The 15,950-nt window shown below is 38.1% G+C and overlaps 1 protein-coding gene across 2 annotated transcripts in view; it reads left to right on the top strand.

Annotated features, from left to right (window-relative positions):
• BBOF1 (basal body orientation factor 1) overlaps positions 1-15,950 on the top strand; it is a 48,895-nt gene that overhangs the window by 20,065 nt on the left and 12,880 nt on the right. The window contains exons 5-9 of one of the 2 annotated variants that reach the window (XM_004455138.5): positions 6,253-6,333; positions 9,832-9,902; positions 11,179-11,323; positions 12,384-12,877; positions 14,105-14,207. In XM_004455138.5, coding sequence (XP_004455195.2) covers positions 6,253-6,333; positions 9,832-9,902; positions 11,179-11,323; positions 12,384-12,877; position 14,105 — 792 coding nt within the window. In that variant the 3' untranslated portion in view covers positions 14,106-14,207. Of the gene's footprint in view, positions 1-6,252; positions 6,334-9,831; positions 9,903-11,178; positions 11,324-12,383; positions 12,878-14,104; positions 14,208-15,950 lie in introns of those variants that run through there. The other variant, XM_004455137.4, reaches the window with a different exon arrangement.

The following is a 15,950-nucleotide window of genomic DNA, read 5'->3' as shown; positions in this document are numbered from 1 at the left end:
ACACCCCACGTGAAAGAAAGTGCAGCCTTCCCAAGAATGGCGCCGCACACACAGAGAACTGACACAGCAAGATGACACAACAAAAAGAAACACAGATTCCCAGTACTGCTGATAAGGATAGAAGTGTTCATAGAAAAACACACAGAGAATGGACACAGAGAGCAGAAAACTGGGGGGGGGGGGGGGGGGGGGAAGGGAGAGAAATAAATAAAAAATAAAACTTTTAAAAAATTTAATTAAATTAAAAAGCAAAAGATACTGGCTTATAGGAAAAAATAAGGTGTTCTATGGAACCCCAAATGTCTAAGAATTGAGCCATGTGTAGGGATTAATGGATTTTAAATTGGGAGTTATACATAAATTAAGAAAGTTAATACTATTATGTGTGTATATATATATATATATAAATCATTGCACAAATTTAAAAAGGCTAATTAAGGGAGCAAGTATAGTGCAGTGGTTTAAGCACCTGCTTCCCATGTATGAGGCCCTGGGTTCAATCACTGGTACTTCCTAAAAAAAAAAAAGCTAATTATTTAGATTATCAAAGATTTCCAAGGCATAGTTTTTTTATTAGAGAAAAATTATATGGGTTTTTAGAACAATCATGCATAAAATACATGATTCCCATACCCAGCCCTACCACTAACACCTTGCATGGGTATGGAACAGTTGTTAAAATTGATGATAGCACATTTTTATAATTGTACTAGTATTTAAAGTCCATGGTTTAACTTAAGGTTCACTGTGTAGTGTAGTTCCATGGATTATTCTTTTTTAATTTTATTTTATTAACAGTCTAACATTTCCTCTTTTAATCATATTAAGATATATCACTCAGTGCTGTTAATTATGGTCACAATATTGTGCTACCATCACCACTAACCATTACCAAAACATTTCCATCATTCCAAATAGGTACCCTGTATCAAGGTATAAATTTCAAAGAAAAAATTATTCTGATTAACAGAGGAAGCATATATTGGTAGATCATTGCAATTAAAAAAAATAGTGCTTTGTGTCTTTTTTTCTTTTACCCATTTCAGCAAATTTAGCAGATAAAAAAAGAAAAAAAACTCCTCTCCCCCCAATTATACTACCTAGAGCTAACTACTGTTATTTTTTTTTTAAGATTTATTCTCTCCCCATCCCACCTCCCATTGTCTGCTCTCTGTGTCCATTAGCTGTGTCATCTTCTGTGACCGCTTCTATCCTTATCAGCAGCACCGGGAATCTGTGTTTCTTTTAGTTGTGTCATCTTGTTGTGTCAGCTCTCCGTGCGTGCGACCCCATTCTTGGGCAGGCTGCACTTTCTTTCGCACTGGGTAGCTCTCCTTACGGGGTGCACTCCTTGCGCGTGGGGCTCCCCTATGCGGGGGACACCCCTGCGTGGCACGGCACTCCTGACACGCATCAGCACTGCGCGTGGGCCAGCTCCACACGGGTCAAGGAGGCCCGGGGTTTGAACCTCCAACCTCCCATGTGGTAAACGGACGCCCTAACCACTGGGCCAAGTATGTTCCCAACTATTGTTATTGATAATATTTTGGTGTATATTTTTTTTTCCCCTCTGCTATATAGAAACATTTGAACATTTATATGCTAGTTTTACAAAAATGAAGTCATGAAGTACAAATTATTTAACCTGATCTTTTCACTTTCTATCTTGTGAACATTTTAGATGCTATAAAATATTTTTTCTACATTTTTTGAATATATGCATAGAATTCCATTGTGTAGATGTTTCATAATTTATTAATTGGTTACTTGCTTATGTTGGACATTGACTTGTTTCTAATTTCTCATTGTTATAAACTGTGATGAACATCTAAGTAACAAATTTTTTTTCAGTATCTTTAATTAGTTTTTAGAATAACTCCTCAAAAATAGAAATTATGGGTTAAGGAACATGAGCTGTTTAAGATTTTTTATAGGGAAACGGATATGGCTCAACTCAAAGAGCGTCTGCCTACTCTATGGGAGGTCCAGAAATCGAACCCTGGGCCTCCTGGACTATTTGGTGAGCTGGCTGGCCAATGCACAATGCTGCCATGCTCAAGGAGTGCAATGCTTTGCAGGGGTGTCCGCTGCGTAGGGGAGCCCCACGCGCAAGGAGTGTGCCCCTCAAGGGGAGTCGCAAAAAGCACAGCCTGCCCAGGAGTGGTGCTACACACACGGAGAGTTGACACAGCAAGATGACACAACAATAACAAAAAAAGAGATTCCCAATGCTGCCAAGAATGCAAGAGGACACAGAAGAACACACAGTATATGGACACAAGAGGGCAAACAATGGGGGATAGGGGAAGGGGAGAGAAATAAATTTTTAAAAAAAGATTTTTTATGTGCATTGCCTAATTACCTTTTGAAAGATTTTTTTTTGGAGTCTAATGGTGTTTGCCAGGTCCATCTCCCCCACTTGGATGGTAGATATTTCTATAAACCTTGTATATTAATATTAATTTTGACAGTGTAAAAGGCCATTTCAAAAAAATCGCATAAGAAAACATACAGGAAGAAAGAAGAATATCTGAAAGAGATCATATAAAATGGAGATTTAAAACAAAACAGATATCATGAAGAAAAATATTAGGTGTAAGGGAGGGCAATATTAGACATAACAGACCTTTATGTTAAAATATTACTATGCTAAGTACTTTACATGTATTATTTGATATTTAATTCTCACCATGCCTCTATGAGATAAGTACTGTTGTTATCCCTTTTTATATATGCAGAAATGAGACTTAGGGAAGTTAAGTGATTTGCCAAATGTAAAACAGCTGGTAAGTGAGAGAACCAGCACTTGAACTCTGGTCTGTCTGATGGGAAAGTCTTTCTCTACTGCCTTTTTTTTTTTTTTAATTTTTTTATTTTTTATTGACTTTGTAATAATATTACATTAAAAATATATATGTGAGGTCCCATTCAACCCCACCCCCCCACCCCCCCTCTCCCCCCCCCCCCAACAACACTTGTTCCCATCATCATGACACATCCATTGGATTTGGTAAGTACATCTTTGGGCACCTCTGCACCTCATATACATTGGTTCACATCATGGCCCATACTCTCCTCTATTCCATCAAGTGGGCCCTGTGAGGATTTACAATGTCCGGTGATTACCTCTGAAGCACCATCCAGGGCAGCTCCATGTCCCGAAGACGCCTCCACCTCTCATCTCTTCCTGCCTTTCCCCATACCCTTTGTCCATTATGTCCACTTTTCCCAATCCAATGCCACCTCTTCTATGTGGACATTGGATTGGTTGTGTCCATTGCACCTCTATGTCAAGAGGAGGCTCAGATTCCACCTGGATGCTGGATGCAATCCTCCCATTTTCAGTTGTAATCCCTCTAGGCTCCATGGTGTGGTGGTTGTCCTTCTTCAACTCCATCTTAGCTGAGTGTGGTAAGTCCAATAAATCAGATTTCTACTGCCTTTTTTTAATGGCATAAATATTAGATTGATTTTACCAATTACAATCTGATTTCATTATTTTGTGTGTGTGTTTTAAACATTTATTTAATGCACATTTATTGAGTACAGTAGAAAATTATCTTCAAGGCTTATACTAGTGTCTGGATTTCCTGCCAATGCAGATCAAAGATTTAAAAATCTGGAGGAGAAGCAAAGACCGATGGTTAAACAAAAAGAGTTTCCAAATTCAATATCTCAAAAAGAGAAGAATAAACTATTGATTAGAATAAATGAATATAATGTAACTGGAAACATCTAAGTTAGGGATAAATGGCACTTTCCTAACCTTCATATAACTTGTTCATACACTCAATTTATTTTTACCTAAAAAATAAGAACTTAAAGAACTTTGTAATTCTTCTACTATTTTCTTTGGTTTAAGCAGTCATTAGGCACCATGTTGCTCCTGTGTTTTGTTGGTTTTGTTTTGTTTTTTGTTTTTGTTTTTGTTTTTTTAGGAGGTACCAGGAGATTGAATCAGGCACTCAAACCACTGAGTTACACCTCTTCCCCTGTTTTTTGTTTTTCATTTACTTTTTAGAGAAGTTATAGGTCTACAGAAAAATCATATAGGAAGTACAGAGGTTCCATTTACTGCCCCCTCACACATACAGTTTTCCCTGTTATTAACATTTTGCATCACTGCTGTAGATTTGTTCCATTTGATGAACCAATATTATAATTATTTTATTAACTAAAAAGTCCCTAGTTTACATTAGGGTTCATTCTTTGTGTCTAACAGTTCTATAGGGTTAAACAAATTTTTTTATTGTGTTAACATATATATAACACAAAACTTCCCATTTTAACCACTTTCAGGTATACAGTTCAATGGTGTTGATTACATTCACAATGTGCTACCATCAACTCTTCCATCATCTCAAACAGAAATTCTGTACTAATTAAGCATTAACTTCCCATTCTTCCCCACCCTCTGCCCCTGATAATCTGTAATCTTCTTTCTGTCTTTATGATATATTTGCATATTCTAGTTATTACATGTAAATTAAATCATACAATATTTGTCCTTTTGTGTCTGGCTTATTTCACTCAACATGATGTTTTCAAGGTTCACCCATTATCTTAATTTCCCAGGCTACTAACACAAATACCACACAATGGGTTGACTTAAATGATGGGAATTTATTGGTTCATGGTTTTGAGGCTAGGAGAAGTCTACAATTAATGTGTCAGCAGTGTGATGCTTTCTTCCCGAAGACTGTGGTATTCTGGTGCTAGCTGCCAGCATTCTTTCGGTTCCTTAGCTTTCCTGTCCCATCACGGTGTCCTCCCCTTTCTCTTCCAGGTTCCACTGACTTCCAGCTGCTTCTCCACATGGCTTTCTCTTCATAAAGCCTCCAGTAATAGGATTCAGGCCCAACCTCATTCAGTTGGGTCACACCTTAACTAAAAATAACATCTTCAAAAGGTCATAATTACAATGGGTTTACACCCACAGGAATGGGTTAAGTTTATGAACATGTTGGAGAGCTGATGTAGCTCCAGTGGTTGAGCACCTGCTTCCCATATATGGGGTCTCAGGTTCGATTTCCAGTACCTCCTAAAAACAAAACAAAAAAATGGAAAAACTAATTCTCATCGGGGAGCGGATGTAGCTCAGTGGTTGAGTGCCTGCTTCCCATGTATGAGGTCCTGGGTTCAATCTATGATATCTCCTATAAAAAACTATTATGAGCATGTTTTTTTTCTGGGGCACATAATTCAACCTGTCACATCCATGTTGTAGCATGTATCAGAACTTGATTCCTTTTTATGGCTGAATAATATTCCATTGTACATATATGCCACATTTTGTTTATCCATTCATTTGTTGATGGACACTTGGGTTACCTCCACTTTTTGGCTATTGTGAATAATACTGCTATGAACATCAGTATGCAGTCGATTTGATTCATACTTGCCAGTAAATATAGATCAGAGGATTACAACTTAAAATTAGCTCAGCTTTCTTTGCTTAGAAGAATTTTATGTCCCTTTTAAATTATATGATTTTATTTTATTTATTTATTTATTTATTTATTTATTTATTTATTTATTTATTTAATTTCCCCCCCTCCCCTGGTTGTCTGTTCTTGGTGTCTATTTGCTGTGTCTTGTTTCTTTGTCCGCTTCTGTTGTCGTCAGCGGCACGGGAAGTGTGGGCGGCGCCATTCCTGGGCAGGCTGCTCTTTCTTTTCATGCTGGGCGGCTTTTCCTCACCGGTGCACCCCTTGCGCGTGGGCCCACGCGGGGGATACCCTCGCGTGGCACGGCACTCCTTGCGCGCATCAGCACTGCGCATGGCCAGCTCCACACGGGTCAAGGAGGCCCGGGGCCTGAACCGCGGACCTCCCATATGGTAGACGGACGCCCTAACCACTGGGCCAAAGTCCGTTTCCCTTATTCTATATGATTTTAGAAAGCTGAAATAGGATCCATCTCTGGAGTCACAGGAGGATGTTTTTTAGATTCATATTAGGGAGAATTTTCTAAAAAGGGAAGCTTTTTTTGGAAAATACGATTATGAGAACTACTTATCTGAATGCTCATGAAAGGCTTTTAAAAACTCAGTACTGGTCTCATAAATCTAGAGAGTGGGAAATATGGTACTGAGGCAGGGACACAGTTTTTTTTTAATATGTTCTGGATTAAGAGGTAAAATGTATTACAGAGAACATTTCTTTATTGAAACTTTTCTAAGAATGTACCCAAATCTCAACCCCTTTTCCTATTGACAGTCTTTCATTTCTTTTTTTGTTATTTTAATTTTAGCTGAAGGAGAATTTAAGAAACACAGAGCGGAAACACCAGGAAACTCTTAGAAGATTGGAAAGCAGGTTTTTTGAAGAAAAGGTACAGACTATTAGGATTAATTAAGAAATCTTGAGTTTACAACATGTGTGTATTTATATGCATTCCGAGATATAGTGACCTTGCAGTTTGGTATCGTATTAGAAAATTGTTATCAAATCATAGCAGCATAGAAAACAAGGAAAACAAAACCTTCTACTCTAGAGGTCTCAGTGTCTCATTTATTTTCCCTCCCATTCAGAGATTCTTGAAATCCTCAAGAGGGATTGCCATTTAGGGATTGTCTTCAGGACACATCTCCTTCAGTTTGGTGTTCCCTGGTGGGAACCCAGATTTATAGGGGAGATGAGATTGGACAGGTCACTCTGGTACATGTGGAGGTGTTCACCTGATCAAACTGAACTAAAGATTTGCTAAGGATGTTAATAAAAGTGGCCCCCAAAATGTTCATTATCATATCACAGACTTCCAAGTTTCTCTTGTGTCTTTGAAGTTAATTCTAATTCTCTAAGTTGTAGGAAGTGCATTGGAATACTTCTCTTCTGCAGAATCTTTTCAGAGACCCCATGATTTTTCATAATTAATTTTTAATTTTTTCTTTAACTTTTTCATTCTCAGGGAAGAATTGAACAGGTTCTTTCAGAAATTGGTAGGGTGGGAGGAATGGGGTATATGGGAACCTCTTATATTTTTTAAATGTAATATTTTTTGTGATCTATGTATCTTTAAAAAAAGGCAATTAAAAAAATTTAAAAAAGAATGCAAGGGGTGTGTCAGCATATAGAAATCAAACAATGTAATAAACTACATTAGATTAAAAAAAAGAAATTGGTAGGGATGTTACAGGTTGGGCAAATTTAGTACTTATATCAGGTTTAGATAATGGAATTGTCTTAAAAAGTATCTCTAGGTGTCCATTTTGTACATGGAATAGCCTTTAGGGAATGTGGCTGGAGCAACATCCTGGTGCTTTCTCCCTGAGGCACTGTTAAGACTGGAACCCCTCAGGAGTGGGTTGCTCTCAGTTGCCTCTTCCCTGCATCTCACCCTAACCTTGATCTCTTCTCCTTGGTGTAGTAGTCAGTAAACAAAGGATAGAAGTGCTTGGTCAGTTTACAGAATATCTGCTGACATAAATAGGATTTTTATGTCTGGAGGTGGTGGCTGCTGGCCTTTCCCTCATGTTTGCAAGTTGGTTACTGCAGCTCCAAGCTTCGTCTGTGTTTTAAGGCAGGAAGAAGGGAGGCTTCTGCTGTATCTGGCCTTTTTCTCTGGAAGCCTTAAAAACTTTCCCAGAAGCTTCCGGCAGATTTCTTCTTACATCTCATTGGCCAGATCCATGTTACAAAGTATGCTGGGAAAGTGAGTATTTTGTTTTTCCAGCCACTAGTGGAAACTTGGAAGGAAAAAGGAGGATGGAATTGAGTATTGTGTTGACCAGCCACAGTAGCGTCTCCTCACTATGTTAAATACGAACCTCATAGCTATTTCTCCTGAGGTGGTTTGCGCCCCAGTGCTCCTGTTTCGTGGCAGTGGACTTTCCAATAGTCCCTTTCCATTCATCTCATATCTCAACGTGATCCACCTGGTCATAAAAAGGATTTCTCACAGGTTATCAGCTTTTGTTTTTGATTTTTTCTTGTTCATCTGGTTAAGTTTCCTAGGCTGCTCCAGCAAATACCATGAAATGGGTTGACTTAAACAATGGGAATTTTTTAGCTTAAAGTTTTGAAGCTGAGAAAATGTCCAAATCAAGGCATTATTAAGGTGATGATTTCTTCCCTAAGATCAACTGCTGGCGATTCTTGGCTCCTCTGCTACATGTCAAGACATACAGCAGCATCTCCTGATCTCTCCCTTCTCTTCTGGGTTTCCTTGATTTCAACTTCTTTGCTTCTGTGGTTTTTTCCCTGTCTCTTTCTTTGTATTCATTCTGTTTATAAAGGACTTCATTAAGAAAGTTCCATCTGAATCAGGTGGATCACACCTTAACTGAAGTAGCCTCATCAAAAGATCATACTTACAAAGGGTTTACACCCACAGGAACAGATTAGATTTAAGAACATGTTTTTCTGGGGTCCATACACTTCAAACAACCAAACCTTCTAGTTCCTTTTGTCTCTTAAACCACCAAGCCTTTACCCACTTTCATATTTTGTGTACTTGCTACTCCCTCTTCCTGGAATGTTCTTCCTCCAGTTCTGGGTCATTGTTCATTCTTCAGTGCTCAGTATCATTTCCTCAGAGATATTCCCTAAACTTCAACATAAATGACCTCCCCCAGCTACTCTCTATCTCATTACCCCATTTATTTCATTTATAGCATTTATGGCATCACTATTTATTTCTTTACTTGTTAGGAAGGTAGTACAGCAAAACTTTGCCTCTATATGAACCTCTGCTCTGTCATTTACTAGTTATATTACTTTGGGCAAGTCACTAACCTCTCTGTCCTTCAGTTTCTTCAGTCCCTTTTGGGGATAGTAATAGTGTCTGTTACATAGGGTTGTTGTAGGAATTAAATAATAAATGTAAATTTCTTAGAACCTTGTCTGGCACGTAGTAAATGCTCAATACATTTTAAGTATTAATATTGCTTATTGTTTAATCCCACCATAGACTATAAACTCCAAGATGACAGGGAGGGATCTTGTCTATCTTCCGCACTGAATCTCCACTATCTAAAACAGAACCTGACACACTGTTAATGCTCTATAGGCATCTGTTGAATGATTGAATAAATGACTCTCATCATATTAGCATTGTATTTAGTAGAGATACGTCCCAGTTCGGCTTTCCAAAACTGATGTGGATTATTTTTCCTCCTCCTTTATATTTCATGCTGCTTCTTTAAATGGGGAAATTAGGAGGTTCCTTATGGGGCCTGTGTTCACAAAGTCCCCTTTGCTGGCAGCCTACTGTATTTTACTTGAAATTCTAAAATACCTGCTTGGTTTTTTTAACTTTTTATTTTGAAATAATTTCAAACTTACAATACAGTGCAAAAACCAAACAAACTCCATACAGAGAACTTCAGACATAACCCCAACTTTCAGATACTCAGATCTACCATATTTTAAATTCTGCTACCTTTTTTTCTCTTCCTTCTCCCCTCCCTCCCTCTATCCCTTCCATCCATCCATCCTTCTATCTCTCTATCATCTATTTTATGAACATTTGAGAGCAGGTTGCACAAATCATAATCCTTGAACACTTAATACTTCCATGTACCTTTCCTTTGAACAAGGATATTCGCTTTCGAAATCACCTGAAGTACAGTTATAAAGCTGAAGAAATTTAACATTGATATAAAGCGTACATTCTAAATTCCAGTTTATATCCCAGTAATGTTCTTTGAGCCTTTTCTTCTCCATTCTTAGATCCCATCCAGTATCATGTATTGCATTTAACTGTCATTATCTCCTTAGTTTCTCTTTCTTTCTTTTTTTCTAACTGTGGTTTTAAAAAAAAGTTTTTGATGTATCAAATTTGTTGTTAGAAATGGAGTTCTATATTTAAACAGCCTATTTTATTTTTTAGCACAGACTAGAAAAAGAAGCTGAAAAGAAGATAATAATGCTGGCTGAGAGAGCCCACCATGAAGCTGTTGTGTAAGAGACTGCTGTTTCCCTTTTCTTTCTTACCTCTCTGCTGGTCTGTTTTGTTCATCTCATATTTTGAGTATCATATTGTTTTCCCCTTCTCTTCTGGCTTGTTTTCTTTAAGTTTTCTGGCCTACCATCTCTCCCACTGGGATACTCTTTGTGTCCCTCTTCCTGTTTCTCCCCTTACCCTTCCTGTATAGCAGCATGGTGTGGCGGAAAGAACCTGAACTTTGAAGTCAGACTTTAGTTCTCAACTTGTGAAGACCTTAGAAGATTTCCTAACTTTTTGGAAATTTAATGTCTTCATCTAAAACTGGGTTAATACACTATCTTTGCAGAGTTATCATAAGGTATATTAGTCAAAGTACCACTAACCTGAATTGTGTTAAAAAATAAATCCCCATATCTCAATGGTTTCTTTTTTTTCCTTTTTAAAGATTTATTTTCTTTATTTCTCACACAAACCCCATCCCCATTCCCCCCATTGTCTGCTCTCTGTGTCCATTCACTGTATGTTCTTCTGTGTCTGCTTGTATTCTCATTAGGCGGCTCCAGGAACTGATCCTGGGACCTTCTGGAATGGGAGAGAAGCAATTACTCGCTTGTGCCACCTCAACTCCCTGTTCTGCTGTGTCTTCTTATTTTCTCTCCTCTGTGTCTCTTGTTGCATAATCTTACTGTGCCACCTCTCCACATTGGCCAGCATTTCCTGCAAGGGGCGGCTTTCCCACACTGGGCAGCATTCTGATACAGGGCAGCACTCCCATGTGGGCCAGTACTCTGTGTGGGTCAGCTCGCTGCGTGGGCTACCTTGCCCTCACCAGGAGGCCCTGGGCATCAAACCCTGGACCTCCTATATGGTAGATGGAAGCCCAATTGGTTGACCCACATCCATTTCCCTTCAATGGTTTATTTCTTGCTCACATAATCCAGTGTGGATTTGGCAGCTCTTTTCCAATGATGATTCAGGAACATGGGCTGCTTCCATCTTGTACCTCTGCTATCCTGGGGTTCTTTACTTCCAGTCATGAGGACAGAAGAGAGCATGGAAACTCATGCCTGCTCTTCACTGCCTTGGACTGGAAGTAACATATCACTCCTCACTTTTCCACTGGCAAGAAATTTAGTCAAATATCCATACCTAATGAATACCCATCATATGCTAAATAAGTTGTGGCCATTATTATTAATGTTGGGTGGTGAAGCAATCATTTTTATGATTTAGTAATGTCTAAAACTTACACCTGTGTTTTAGGCTCTTATATATATTTATCTATTTCAGGCAATTGAACAATGCTGGAAGAAATGTTTTTAAAGAGAACGTTTATCTCCAGAAAGCTCTTGCATACCACCTGAAGGAAGCTGATAATTTACAAAAAAACTCCCAGAAGTTGCAAGACACACAAACTTTCCTTTTAAATCAAAAGGTTCTCACTCTAGTTTAAACTTTCGTTTCTTACCTTTTTTCCCCCTTAGGATTAGATTGGCAAGTACTAAGAGTTGAGTATAATAGTGATATATAAGGATTTTGGGACCAACTTCTATTTGGATAGTTTTCCTTACCTGAAAGGATTAATTGCTGAGTGACTTGTAAGAAGTATTAGACTAGGCTTTAAAAAAAATGTATCAGAAACATAAACATAAAACTTTATTCTCTAGTACTTTAGAATACTCCTTTTGCTTTGTGTATAGTGTTGGCCTCTGAATCAATTAGGAATAGTTTCAGCTGTGAGTAACAAACCTAAAAACAGTAGCTTCACCATAGAAGGATTTATTCTTTCATCTGAAGGAAGCCTTGAGGTAAGAAATTCTGAAGTAGAATGGTAGTTTCACAAATTCAACAGACCAGTTTCCTTAACTCTGCTCTACATTATGTGGTGTGTTCTCATTCACCTCATGGCCCAAGTTGGCTGTTGGAACTCTAATCATTACTCCAAACAGCAGGAAGGGAAAAGGACAAGAAGGAAACTTGCGCCCCTTTCCTTGAGAGGTCTCACTGAAGTCCTATCCACATTTCCACTTTATCTCATACGGCTAGAACTTAGTTACATGGCTATGCTAATCTACAAGGGAGGCTGGAAAATATAGACTTTCAGTTGGCAGTTCACTTACTGCCTTTGTAGATAAAAGCAGAGTTTTGGATATTGGGATAGCCAACTAGCTGACCGCCAGTTTCCAGTTTATAAGTTGCAAAATTAATGTTTTACTGTACAGTCTTGTTGATTTTAGAATTAATTACTCTTTTGATAATACAAAACAGTAAATCTTTCGGAATTTTAGAGGAAAGAAAGTTTCTTAATCAGCAATATTAGTGGATTGCCATAACAAGTCCAGACTAAAACCCTAGGATGTTTTTTACTCTCTATATACAAAATACCAAAATATCACATTTTTAACCTGGCATCAAACTCAAATAACCAGGAAGAAATGAAAATTAGAGAGGAACTTTTGAGTTTCTTCTTATCTCTTTCATCATTCTGTTTTTAGGAAATCAATGATCTGTTGGTTAAGGAAAAGATTATGCAACTTATTCAGCAGAAATCACAAATCCAAACTCTTCAGAAAAAGGTGATGAGCTTGGAGACTGCCCTGAGTTGTATGACCAAAGAGTTTGAGGCAGAAGTTTTAAAACTGCAGCAACACGCAATGATAGAGAATCAAGCTGGTCAGGTAGAAATCGACAAACTGCAGCAGCTTCTTCAGATGAAGGACAGGGAAATGAATCGAGTGAAGAAGCTAGCCAAGAACATACTAGATGAGAGAACGGAGGTGGAAAGATTCTTTTTAGATGCTCTACACCAAGTGAAGCAACAGATCCTGATGAGCAGGAAGCAATATAAGCAGATAGCGCAAGCTGCTTTCAATTCGAAAATGAGAGCAGCATGTGCAGGAAGAACAGAATATCCCAAAATCCGCACATTTGATGGCAGAGAGCGCAGCACCAATAGTGTGAATCAAGATCTCTTGGAGGCCGAGAAATGGTACTAATAATGCTTTTTTTAAAAAAAAGATTCACTTATTTATTTATTCCCTCTCTCTCCTCCCCCTCCCCTACTGTTTTTGCTGTGTCCATTCTCTGTGTGATCTTCTGTGTCTATTTCTCTTTTTGGTCTTCTCGTTTTTTCTCCTCTAGGATTCACCAGGATTCAATCCTGGGGACCTCTGATGTGGAGAGAGGTTCCCTGTCAGCTGTGCCACCTCAGTTCCTGGTTTCTGCTGCACTTCACCTTGACTCTCCCCTTCGTCTCTCTTTTGTTGTGTCATCATCTTGCTGTGTGACTCATTCACGCCAGTACTGGCTCATGTGGGCACTGGCTCACTACGCAGGCACTGGCTTGCCACACAGGCATACTTTCTTATCTTCTTTTCTACCAGGAGGCCCCAAGGATTGAACCCACTTCCTCCCATATGGTAGGCAGAAGCCTTATCACTTGAGCCACATCCGTTTTCCAATAATGCTTTAATATCTTGTCTTTTTTGCTATTTTTGTGCCCTTTAGAGAAATAAGAACTCTGAAAATTTGTTTGATAATATCCAAGTATTGAATTGATTACTAGTAAATTACTTGAGTATAGTAACAGACTTATTTTTATAACTCAATGCGTAGCATAATGTATGGGCCTTAGTGGACATTCTTATTAGATCTCCCCTCTCTCTTTATTCATGATAGAGACTTATTACAGAGACTAGACTCTTTGTCCCATAGAATGCCCTTATAATATCTTTTAATTTGTTCCTTTATCCTGTTTCCTATAAATTGAGAATGAGTTGTATAGGCCGGGTTAGATTAAGTTTAAACATTTTTGATAAGCATACATTACAAATATTTTATAATGTTCCCCTTACTATCCTGAGGTGAAATTCCTTGGTAATAATATCTAACTAAACAGAATTTTAAAAAAATCAATATAATGACTTAATTATAACAATTCTTTGTTATGCAGAATTGTTCCATGGATTGGAGGACATCCAATAGGAACCCCTTATCATTTTTTAACTGAAAGCCCCTACAAAATTTCCAAAATATCCCTTAAGAAATCTACTGCCACTATGATAAAAGTAGCAGAATGTTCGAGACAGTTGCAGAATGTCAACAATGATTAGTTTTGTTTCCTGTCAGCATTTTTGTTACAGCACTCTTCACACTATAAACTATGGGTTAAATTATAATGTATTTTGAAGATTATTCTTTTTTTTTTTTCTTTTAGAAGGTACCATGGATTGAACCTGGGAAGCAGGCACTCAACTACTGAGCTCCACACCCATTCCCCTATTTTGAAGATTATTTTGAATAAAATTATATTTTATATTCTAGTGCAGTTAGATCTTTCAAAGGCCCTAATTTAAGAAATGTAACAGTATTCCCTATTAAAAAAAATCTGTACTTGGAATCTTAGTAAGAGTGCTTCCAGATGTGTTTTTTTGCTTTAAATTATTTTTTAGTGGAATATTTATAGGTTCTTTTAAATTGTATGGCTGTTAGGAAGTATCTTAGTTTGCCAGAGGTGCTATGACAAATACCATACGGTGATACCACACAAATACCAAGCATTTATTTTCTCACGCTTTTGAAGCTTAGAAGTCCAACATCAAGGCAAAATGCCCCTATACTATAATTTTTTTACCTTCTTGCTATATTCAGAAGTTTGTAATACTACTCCTATTATTAAGAGATTTACTATAATTTCCTCTTTTCATTTAGTAGGTCAAGAAAGTTGAGTCCCTACAGTTTCTTTTACATTTTTTTGAGTCCCTACAGTTTCTTTTACATTTTTTTGTCTATTATATAAGTGGTATAAGTTTTCAGAGAAGTTATATAAAATGATTCCCCACATTGTTATTTCAGAAACTTAGACTCTTTCTAATCTGCCTCCTGCGTAACATTTTTGCTAATGAGCAAATTATTAATTACCTTAACCTCAATGTCTTATTGCCTCTACCAGCACTTGGCTTTTCTCTCTCCTTATAGCAGGGCAGGAATGGTGGTTAAAATGTTACAATATCCGCTTAAGCGACAGACTGGGGGAGTACAATTGAAGTATATGGTGAACAAAAGGCAAAGCCTCAACTTTTAAGCAAAATTGACCTATATACCAAAATATTTCTTATGTTATACAACATCAATACAATCAACTTTTGTAAAGACAAAGGAGATTATGAATTCTCTAGGAAAGTTATAGTATAGATGAACACCTGGCTTGTAACCTTAGCTATAGTCTTATTTGTACGTAAGAAAACAGACTAGATAAGTTATATGTTTTTTTCTAAATCACCTTTTGTCGCTCTCTTTTCATAGTACAGTGTTATGATACAAAAAGAAATGTTAAGAATAGACTTTTGGGAAGATGGAGGATAAGAGAGACACAGGAGTCACTTTTCTCCCAGAAAAATAGCTAAAGGACAGGCAGAAGTGGCCTGGAAAAAAATGTTCTAGGGTTTAGGGCACCAGGAGGAGGCTGGACACCACCCAGATGAGGAGAGGCAAAGAAAAATAATTCTGACAGGAAAACTGAGTAAAAGTTGCAGCTGCAGGTACCTGCACCCAAACCCCCCACCCTTGGAGCAGGCAGCTTTGAATTCTCTGGCCTCAAGAGTCCACCTCCTCCAGGGGAAAGGGGAGAGAGAGGAATGCAGTTCAAGGCTGATTCAGCTCTTGGTTAACAAATTTGGCCTGCTGTATCCACGAGCCTTGCAGGCCAGGTGGGGACATGCCATTGTTTGCCCTAGAAGATTGCACAGGACGAAAAAATCCAACCCTCTCAAGCACCCTCCCTACTGACCAGGACTAGTTTTTGAGGATGCAGAGGAAAGTGGAATTATTTCTTATCTGAGAAAGGGAGGGGGCTGCTGGCAAAGGTTGGGGAACAGCCTTTGAAAAAGTTTGATTTCCAAGGCTCTGAATAGCCCCGAGGCAGGAACTTCTATCATGTTGTTGCTATCCGGATTACAGCAAACACATTCTGACCAGGGTTTGAATTGAGAGAGTTGCTAAAGAGCACTATCTGCTGGCAGAACAAGGACGTGCACACAAAGAAATTAAAAGCATCAAATGAG

The sequence above is a fragment of the Dasypus novemcinctus genome, chromosome 3 (assembly GCF_030445035.2).
Source record: "Dasypus novemcinctus isolate mDasNov1 chromosome 3, mDasNov1.1.hap2, whole genome shotgun sequence".
NCBI lineage: Eukaryota > Metazoa > Chordata > Mammalia > Cingulata > Dasypodidae > Dasypus > Dasypus novemcinctus.
The sequence above is the reverse complement of the archived record's forward strand: the minus strand, read 5'-3'. Positions and strand labels throughout refer to the sequence as shown.